This window comes from Alexandromys fortis, unplaced genomic scaffold, assembly GCF_014885135.2.
Source record: "Alexandromys fortis isolate MF-2015 unplaced genomic scaffold, M_Fortis_MF-2015_v1.1 scaffold_186, whole genome shotgun sequence".
In the NCBI taxonomy this organism is placed as follows: Eukaryota; Metazoa; Chordata; class Mammalia; order Rodentia; family Cricetidae; genus Alexandromys; species Alexandromys fortis.
Window position 1 is genome coordinate 1215973 of NW_026068067.1, and position 10521 is coordinate 1226493.

Below are 10521 nucleotides of genomic sequence, written 5' to 3' on the forward strand. Positions count from 1 at the left end.
AAAAACAATTCCGATGGCCAGCCCCAGCATCAGAGGAATGCAGCAAGGTATTCCCACTTCTAGTGGAATAACTATCACATCTCAGGACACAGGGGTAGAAAGGGGACAGAGGAAAGGGCACAACTGTCCCCTGGAGCCCCACTTTCAATACTTTTGAATACATGCTCAAAACATTGCTAGATCACATCATCCTATTTTTAATTTTCTGATTGGTCATCTCTCAGGATTTTGTTTTTTTGGGACAGAGCCAGTCATCCAAGCTTGCTTAAGCTCATTGTGTAACTTATCCTGGTCTCAAACTCGTCTTGGTCCTCCTGTGTTGGCCTCCTGGGTGTTAGAATCACAGTTTAAGACACCACACCCTGCTCACTTTTCTGTTTTCCCCAGCGTCTGCTCCATTTAACACTCCTTACCTACACTCCATAAAGGATGGGAATTCTCTGCATTCTAGTTAACACTTGCTAGAGTCTCTCTCCCTCTCCATATGTGTGTGTGTTTTAGCACTATAGACATTTATATAGGAGCATATGGGGGCCACGTTTTATTATTAATTTGTATTTCTCTAATGATCGCTTAGAATGACCTTTGTTTCTTTTTCTTACTATGACGTTGTGTAAACCAAGAAAGCAGTCGCTCTCCAGATGCTCTGCCCCATTTGTCTGTGCTCATTCATGTGGGTTACACCAAGTAAGATATATGAGTCTTCTCTCATCTTCAGACTGTAAGGGGCTGGAAGGAGCATAGCTTTCTGCTCTACCGCCAACTTAAGGCTGGAAGGCATGTCTGAGGGTGTGGTTATTCCCTGGGAAACGTCGTGTGTAGTTTGAGTGTCGGGTCCATGCAACATGCCTGACAGGTAGAATCCACATCTGTATCCACATGTTCTCTCCCATGGTGCACCGCATTCTCTCCCTTTTCCTCAGGTACAAGCCTCGGGAGAAACTAAAGGTGAACTTTGGGACCCCAGAGTTCCTGGCCCCAGAAGTTGTTAACTACGAGTTTGTCTCCTTCCCGACAGACATGTGGAGTGTGGGAGTTATCACCTACATGCTGTGAGTACCCAGGGCCTTGTTCTGGGTGGGACCGGGGCTATCCATCTTATGGTGGTACTTTTAGAAATGGAAAACCACAATTTCGGGAGTGTTCTCAGGACCACTCATAGAGGAGCAGACTAGTGAGATTGAAGAGAGGCAGTCAGCTAAGGATGTGCTACAAATGGATCTTACTTCTAGATACTGAATAAGATGAGGACATGAGTGTTCCTAGGTATGGTTGAGGAGAAGGTTTCAATGTAGTTATGAGGGAGAGGAAATCCAGAGGCACCTGGAAGAGTCCAGACTGAACCGAGCCCTGGGGATGGGATGAAGAGTGAGAGAGGAAGAGAAGAAGGGGTGGGGGCCAGGGGACCAAGAAGCCAAGAGAGGAACCAGGAGCCAAATGCTTATCCACAATGAATGAATTTATATAGAAAAGAGAGGCTGAGGAAAGGGAATCCCAGTTCCCGGGAGGGAGAGTTTTAGGGTAGGGGGCAGGTGAGAAGTGCTGTCAGGAGCCACAGGTACTGAGTGATCCTGGGAAGGATGGGAGGAGCCACAGGTACTGAGTGATGCTGGGAGGGATGGGAGGAGCCACAGGTACTGAGTGATGCTGGGAGGGATGGGAGGAGCCACAGGTACTGAGTGATGCTGGGAGGAATGGGGGAACCACAGGTACTGAGTGATTCTGGGAGGGATGGGAGGAGCCACGGGTACTGAGTGATGCCGGGCGGGAGGGAGGACCCACAGGTACTGAGTGATGCTGGGAGGGCTGTCCAGGATCCAATTTGATATGTTAAACACTTTAACTGCTATATTTATAGATCTCTGAAGAGTTTGAGGACCATTATCTATTAAGTATACTTGATATGAGCGAACTTAACTTGTTTTTAGTTACTTGCTTTTAGCTTAACCTTGGGAACATACACAGGAGGCTACACAAAGCTCACTAAATGAATTACATTTGTACTTAGCATGACTATGAGGCTAGTTCTAAGCACATGAAAGAATCTGATCATTTTTAGTAAGGTGACTGACCATTAACTTGCAAGTCTTAATTATTTTTAACAGTTTACAAGTTGGTAGCTTTCATAAGATTAGGATTTTAGTTTTATCCCTGTTAACTTTGAGCCTTAAAATTTTGAGTTGAAGATTCTTTAGTATCAAAATAAAACTTTAGACTATAAATACAGTTCATAGAGAGACTGGGAACTTTAAATGCAATCTACAGAGGGATTGGGGTCCTTATTTTCTTGATCTTTTCATAGTACATGATTACAGAACATCACAGTTTCTTATATGGACCAGTTTATCCAAATAGCTAAGGCTTAACAAAGTTAGCAAAGACAAGGAGACTAGACATGTATCTTCAAGTCTGTTACTGTTAACCCAAGAAGACCTTGGAAATTTATAAACCTTATTTATCAACCATATTATCCCTTATTTAAGTTTTCTAGAAGCCTGTTATTGAACACAGTTAACAAAGACATATGTAGTTATGCGTATAGTTCTAAGCCAGTTTCTATTAACCCGAGTAGACCTTTATAACCTTAGGAATTTATCATCAAACAAAACTCCATCCTAATTCAAGATATTTTGGAGACCTGCTGTTGCCCCCTTCATCTAAAAGGAGATACAATGATACGCAGAGGGCCTAGTAGGACTAAGAAGTTTTATGATTGTTGTTTTAGTTGGTTTATACCACATGACCATCTTCACCAAGATGGTGGTGAAGTTACATGGTATGTACCAGCCATGTGGTTGCTTCCATCCTAATGAGGTTATCAGTCAAGATGGAGGCAAGCCGCGTGGTTGCTATTTAAAACATCTATTTTGCTAAACAAGAGTTGAATTCAAGTTACACATACTGTTAGCAGATTTGTTTTTTATAACAGTTGGATCACATATAGCAAATTAATATTAAATCTTTGTGTTAGGTTTCAAGCTAGTTTTTTTTTTTTTTTTTTGTGACAGATTCTTTAACCACATCCAGTGAGTTTTCAAATGCTGAGATAAGAGTGCTTACACAATAGTCTCAGAAGATTCCTCGAGAGCAGAGTGCAGAGAGATTGTAGGGATAAAAGACTGTAAAGAGTGGAGAGTGGAGACTTTGGGGACTGCAGAGCAGGGAGGGTTTAGATCTAAGAGGTCTGGGGTCTTTTGTATGGTGAGAGAAGCTGTTGTGATTGGGGAAGCGTTTGAAAACCGAGTGTGCCGATTTTTGGCCAATGATTGAGCTGAACCGAGGCCAAGCCTTTTGCAGTAGGACAGTGAGGTTTAACAAAATCTGAGCCCGAGACTGAAAGAAGAGTTGAAAAACGAACTCCACCCAAGGGAGGTTCGGGTAAGCTCCAAGAGGGAGCTGAGAGCTGAGAGCCGGGTAGCCGTGAGGACCAAGGTCCGCAGATAGGAGTTTTGCCTGAAGGAGGACTCCTAGAGGCCACAAGGGCTGCAGCTCCTCAGGGGAGGCAAGGATGCTCCTAAAGGAGCCAAGAACAAAGGGAGCAGAGGAGGTAAGTGTTGTGGTGACAACAATGTCAATCCGGGGCATCTCCACACAAACCGTGTCCCAAACACAGAGCAGGGGCATCTCTTTACACGTGATAGGGCCCCAGCAGGGTGAGAAGAGCTTCCTGGCAAGTAGACAAAGCGGGCAGCTCCAGGGTGGCAAGGAGTTCAAGACGAGAGATGCGAGTAGAAGAGAAAACAGCTGGAGGTGGGCAGGAGAGGCTCTTGGGAAAAGGGAGGGTTCCGGTAGAGGGAAGTGTATAAGGGCTGCTCAAAGGGTGGGGCCCCAGAGGGTGCCAGAGGCATCTTAGTAGAAAGACGCCCATGTGGTGGGCGCTCCAGAGGATACAGGAGGCTCCAGACGCCAGAGAGAGGACACTTACCCAGTAGGTGAAGAAAGACAGATAGCTGGAGCAGGTGGAAGAAAGAAGCTATGAGGAGTTAGACTCTGGAATTGGGAGTCAAATGTGGTGGGTGTCAGAAGCCAGCAGAAACAAGTGATCCCTGCGTACCTCGGGACAGTCAGATCAGCAACTTGGTTTGGAGAGGCTGAGTCCCCTGGAAGGGAGCTCGTAAATGCCAATCCTGTGGTTTCAGCATTAAAAGAAGGAAAATGAGGACGTGACTGCTCCTAGGTATGACTGAGGGAAAGAGTTTTATTGTAGCTATGAGGCATCTGGAAGAGTCCAGACTTAACTGGACCATGATGGGGGAGGCAAGAGAAGAAGGGAGAGGGATGTTAGGTTATCTTGTCTCTCTGCCTTAGCCTGAGCATAGTAAAGCCAATATTCCATTAGTTTGAAGGACAATAGTATCTATTAGCCCTAGCTGTCCCAGAGAAATAGAAAGCTATTTTTAAATAAATACACACACTGGGCATGGTGGCGCACACCTTTAATCCCAGCACTCAGGAGGCAAAGGCAGGAGGATCTCTGTGAGTTCAAGGACAGCCTGGTCTACACAGTGAGTTACAGACTAGCAAGGGTTAACTAGAAAGTCACTGTCTCAAAAAACAAAAAGGACAGCAAAAATAAACAGATACACACTTGACAGCTGGACACATTGTGGTAGACGCCACTCTCCAGATCCTCTAGACGTACGGAAAGGGTGGTACGTGATAGGCTGTTCAGAATGTCCTTCCCATCTGCCTCCTTCACGTCAACACGTGGAACCACAGGCAGTGGAGAAGCAATGGAAATAAAGCTCATGACACACTGAGTGTGTGACACACTGAACGTGTGACACACTGAACGTGCGACTCACTGAGCATGTGACACACTGAGCGTGTGACTCACTGAGTGTGTGACTCCACTCATGGTCCTTTCTCTCCTCTGTAGACTCAGTGGTTTGTCCCCATTTCTAGGGGAAACAGATGCAGAGACCATGAATTTCATTGTGAACTGTAGCTGGGATTTTGATGCTGATACCTTCAAAGGGCTGTCAGAGGACGCCAGGGACTTTGTTTCCCGGTTGCTGGTCAAAGAGAAGAGGTATTTTTAATTTCTGGTCACTCAGTGATCGTTATAACGGACCCTGGTCTGTGTGCTGAGCTGGAATGCTGAGTCCTTTCATCCTGGGGGATTTCTTAGTCTGTTACTCGTGTGGAACATTAAAAGGGGCAGCAGCAAGACAAAGAGAATTACTATAAAAACAACTAGACAAGACAGAATCTTAGAAAGAGCTATATATTCAAGTGAGTCCTATTCCTATTCCCAAGTTATCACTTACAATAAGTTAACATTGAGATATTGTATACGAGCTCTTTCTTTATCCCACCTGCCAGCTCCCAAATAATAAAATGGAGACTTAGTATTAATTATGAATGCTTGACCTTAGCTTAGGCTTGTCTCCCTAGCTCTTTAACTTAATTTAACCTGTGTCTCTTCATCTATGTTTTGCCTCAGGACTTTTTACCTTTCTTTCACTCTGTATGTTCTACTTTCTTGCTTCCCTTGTGTCTGGCTGCTCCCTGGCATCTCCCTGCTGTCTCTTGTTTTTTATTTTCTCTATCTCCCTCCGTCTCTCTGGAACCTAGATTCTTCCTCTCACTTACTTTCTCTGCCCGGAAGTCCCGCCCATACCTCCAGCCTAGCTATTGGCCATTTAACTTTTTGTTTGACCAATCAGGTACCTTAGGCAGGCAAGGTAGACAAATGCAACGCATCTTTACAAAGTTAAACTAATATTCACAACAAGATATGAAGGTGCCATCCTTCAGAATACAGGTCTGAGTGCTTCGTTTCTTGGTCACAAAGGCCTCTTTAAATTTCAGCAGTGTCTTAGGATGACTATTGCAGTGATGAAACGCGTGGCTAAAAGAAAATTTGGGGAGAAAAGGGTCTATTGCAGGCATAGTTTTATATAATAGTTTGCCATCCAAAGCAGTGAGGGCAGGAACTCATACAGGCTAGGAACCTGGAGGCAGGAGCTGAGGCAGAGACCACGGAGGGGTGCAGCTTACTGGCTTGCTCTGCATGGCTTGCTTAGCCTGCTTTCTTTCTTTTTTTTTTTTTTTCTTCGAGACAGGGTTTCTCTGTGGTTTTAGAGCCTGTCCTAGAATTAGCTCTTGTAGACCAGGCTGGCCTAGAACTCACAGAGATCCGCCTGCCTCTGCCTTCTGAGTGCTGGGATTAAAGGCGTGCGCCACCATCGCCCGGCTTAGCCTGCTTTCTTATGGAACCCAGGACCACCAGCCCAGGAGGCACCATCCGCAATGGGTTGGGTCCTCCTGCCACCAATCACGAATCAACAAAATGTCCTATAGACTTTTCTTCAGCCACATCTTTTTTTTTTTTAATTTTTTAAAATTATTTATTTATTTTTAATGAAAAATTTCCACCTCCTCTCCTTTTCAGCCACATCTTATGGAAGCATTTTCTCAATTGAGGCTCTCTTTTCTCAGCTGACCCTAGCTTGTGTCAAGTTGACTTAAAATCTTTGATACTCAGACATAAAATAATTGAAAATAGCCAATGACAACAAAAGTACACCCCCAGGAGAAAGGCCCAAGAGCCCAGGCTTTAGGAAAGCTCACTGCTCTCTTTGTACTGTAAAAACCTTCTAGGTGGAAACCCCAAACTTGTAGGTTCAGATGAGCCAACTGATGCGCTAGACTCTGCCACGAGAAATGGTTTTGTTCAAGCACCACATTCTCCTAAGAGCAATCCAAATGGGTCTTCCTGGGTCTTCCTTTGCTCTGCCTTAGCTTCCCCAGCCCTTCACTGGAGGTGATTGTGAGTCACTGGGTGCAAGATTTGCGGAGGTCAGGAAACTTTCACTGACTACTTCCTGGCTATTGTGAGGAGTGGAAGGTCGGGTGCCTGCGTGAATCTGCCTGAGTGATGAACCTGTTCCATCGACTCAGGCTTCCTACCCAGTGGAACAGACTTTTAGACAACTCTCAGAGGCTAGTACAGCTCAAACTTTCTACTGCGTTTGACTCCACAGCTGCAGGATGAGCGCCACACAGTGCCTGAAACATGACTGGTTAAACCATTTGCCTGCCAAAGCCTCAGGATCCAATGTTCGTCTCAGATCCCAATTATTGCTGCAGAAATATATGGCCCAGAGCAAATGGAAGGTATTTTGTTTTTTTTTTTTCCTTCAGTCAATGCCACATCTGTCTTCTGTCCTTTGAAAGAATTACAGCCAAATTTTAACTAATACATGGATTCCTGATACGATGGTTATAAAGGGAAAACTCTTTCATGTCGCAGATGCTAGCTGGATTATGAGATGACACAGGACTGGGCATGATGGTAGATTCCTTTAATCTCAATGACCTAAGAGGCAAAGAAAGAGGCAGGCAGATCACTGAGTTCAAGGCTAACCTACTCTACATATCAAGTTCCAGACAGCCAGGGCTAGAGATCAGGTTACAAATAAACAAACAACAAACAAACAAACATGCCACAGATCAGAAATCACTGGTATAAAACTGATTTTAGCCCTTAGCTATCTGAATTCTTGAAGTACCAGGATGAAACTCAGTGCATATTCTCAGTGGCGACAGTAGGCAGGATCCTGGCTTAGCTGTGTGTAGCTAGAGGCTTGATCCTGCCACATTTCGGAGATGCAAGATGGAAAACCCATATTTTACACGTTATTCACCATGGATCCGTTTGGTCCTATCAACACAGAACCTGTCTTAACAGCAATTGTTTTCCAGGGAACTAGCTTCCCAAAATTTTGGTGCTGACTTAGATCCCCATGGGGAGAAACAATATCAGGACTTTGTGCTGGGCTCGGCATGTGTGAGGCTCTTGGTTCAAACCTCAGCATCAAACAAACAAACAAATAAACAAGATACCCCCACCTATACCTCCGTCAACTCAGAAACAGACAATGAAAGCAAAACCCCTTTCCTTGGATCCGGGACTTAAGCATAAACATGCACACAGCCCTGTGAAGCAAGCATTTACCCTACTCCAGCAGTGTAGGTCAGCCTGTTTTCATTTCTGCGCCATTTGCTTCTAGTGCACAGGTTGGATTTGACGGCGTGTTGGCGACTATAAGTTATACTTTGAAAACTTGTTCCAGAGAGCTCTATTTTCCACTTGAAAGGGCAGAGTAACTTTCCTTCCCAGTCATGACTCAGAATGTGACTGTTGATTATTCTGGAAACTTGGTCCCCCTTTGGAGCACTGGTTTTATTTATTTTTCATTTCATTGAAAATAGTTTTTTCCCCCCTCATGTAATATATCCTGATTACGGTTTCCTCTCCCTCTACTTCTCCCAGTCCCCCACCTCCCCTCCTATCTGGATCCATTCCTTTTCTGTCTCTCATTAGAAAACAAACAGGCTTCTAAGGGATAATAATAAAATAAGATATAATAAGACAAAACATGTTGAAATTAGGAGCGGCAGGGCTGCGTCCCCGGCACCTGGCCGCCCGCATGGCTAGCTTATACCCAGAAATAATTACACGGAAACTGTATTATTTCAAACACTGCCTGGCCCGGCTAGGTCCAGTTTCTTATTGGCTAGCTCTTACATATTGTTCTAACCCATTTCTAATATTCTGTGTAGCCCATGAGCTGGCTTACCAGAGAGGATCTTAACCTTCGTCTGTCTGGAGTGGGAGCATCATGGCGACTCACTCACTAAGCTTCTTTCTCCCAGAATTCTCTTCTGTTTTCTCCACCCACCTAATTTTCTGTCCTATGAGGGCCGAGGCAGTTTCTTTATTATTACAAGACCCACCTCCATCAAAAACAAAAACTAACACATTGGAATTGGACAAAGAAAACAGAAGGAAAAGAACCCAAGAGAAGGCACGAGAGTCAGAGACCCCTTGTTCACACATAGGGTACTAGTTTTTAATAAGCCCACATGCCTAGGCTTATTTTTTTCATCATTTCCTCTTAAGTGTATCTAAAGATATTCCTCTGTTTCTCTTTTATCCCCTTCCCCCACTTTACTTCAAGAAACATTTCCATGTGGTGACTGCAGTCAACAGGTTAAGGAAATTTCCAACGTGTCCCTAATCTTCAGCTCTGCTGCTCCACTGGGCCCAGGAATGCTTGAGACAACATGAGGTGGTCATATGAAGAGATTACCCAAGATTTTATGTAGCCTGGCCTTTTGCTATTATTGATTCCTCTTGGTTTGCAAAAAATGGTGGAAGAAAGAGAGAGAAAGAAAAGAAGAAAAAAGAAGAAAAGAAAAAGGAAAAAAGCTAGGGAGGAAGAAAGGTTGCTGTTGCCTTCCTTGTGGATAAAAAGTGTTTGGTTTGGTTTTTTAAGCTCTAGGAATGTTTCTCTGCCTTGTAAGATCACCAGGTCTGATACACTGCTTCCTGCCTAGTATCCTTTCTGTTGGTAATAAGAGAAGGCTTGCTCAGGATGGGCAGGGAAGTCCTACTTGGCTTTAGTCAAGTTTGAATTCCAGACTTGTCATGATTGAAGAACTCAGTAATGTGGGAAGTATGGATCTGGAAAGGGTTAGGGGCAAGAGTGGGGAATGAATATGATCAGAACATATTGTATGAAATCCTCAAAGAATTAATAAAATATATTTTAAAAAAGGAATCGGTAGATTTGAGCTGCTTGCACCTGGTCAGAGAAGCTCCTTTCTGCAGTGGTGGTAGTGAGTGCCCAGACTGGGAACTGGGCAAAGAGCAGAGCAAGTAGGCTCAGCTCTAGGTGAGTCATCTTATTACCCTCCCACCATCCAAGACTTGGAGAAAGTCACATAAGGGAGGACAGAAAGAATCTAAGAGTTAGGGAGGAGGATGAGTGAGTGCTCTGAAGTGCTGTCTCCTAGACATGACACAACTTTCGCAGGCATCCAACTCACAGCATCTGTAGCTACAAGATCAAGTCAGTCAAAAGCGGATGGGAGGGAACTCTTGAGGTTCACCCCTATTGGTGGAGCTGTTGACAATCGATAGCTGATGGGGTAGGGAGAATCCTTCTCCTCCAGCCTCTAGTAGTAGCTGTTCATACCCCTGGGATGCTACATTCTCATGTGCATATGAGCAGTACTGTTAGACTTGGGAGTTTCCTAATAGCAAAAAAAAAAAAAAAAAAAAAAAAAAAAAGCTAGGAAGGAGGTGGGAGGATATTAGGGAGAACTGGAGGCAGGTAGATGGATACAATCACTATGTATTGTACTACTGTATGAAGTGTTCAAAGAATAAAGAATATCGTTGAAAAAAAAAAACTCAGTAGATTCTTTTGCAAGGAAAGACCTGTCATTTTTCTTTCTCCCAGTGCAAAGGTTTCCAAGTGTCAAGAATTCCTAGAATTATGACTGACTTAAGGGCAGCAATCTCATACTGCTCCACTCTGCTCTCAGGATATCCGAGAAAAACCCTCGGATGTTTTAACTCCTCTTTTAAGAATCAAGATTGGTCAGGCAGTGGTGGCACACCCTTTAATCCCAGCACTAAGGAGGCAGAGGCAGGCAGATATCTGGGTTCGAGGCCAGTCTTGTCTACAGAGTAAGTTCCAGGACGTCTGAGGCAACACAGAGAAA

The 10521-nt window shown here is 44.3% G+C and overlaps 1 protein-coding gene across 4 annotated transcripts in view; it reads left to right on the forward strand.

The window, feature by feature from the left end:
* Positions 1-10073, forward strand: part of Mylk3 (myosin light chain kinase 3) — a 41743-nt gene extending 31670 nt beyond the window's left edge. Inside the window, exons 10-13 of one of the 4 annotated variants that reach the window (XM_050120670.1) lie at positions 924-1052; positions 4880-5032; positions 6990-7122; positions 8970-10072. In XM_050120670.1, coding sequence (XP_049976627.1) covers positions 924-1052; positions 4880-5032; positions 6990-7122; positions 8970-9029 — 475 coding nt within the window. In that variant the 3' untranslated portion in view covers positions 9030-10072. Of the gene's footprint in view, positions 1-923; positions 1053-4879; positions 5033-6989; positions 7123-8969 lie in introns of all 4 variants that reach the window. The other 3 variants (XM_050120671.1, XM_050120673.1, XM_050120672.1) reach the window with 3 other exon arrangements.
* The last annotated feature ends 448 nt before the right edge of the window (positions 10074-10521 follow it).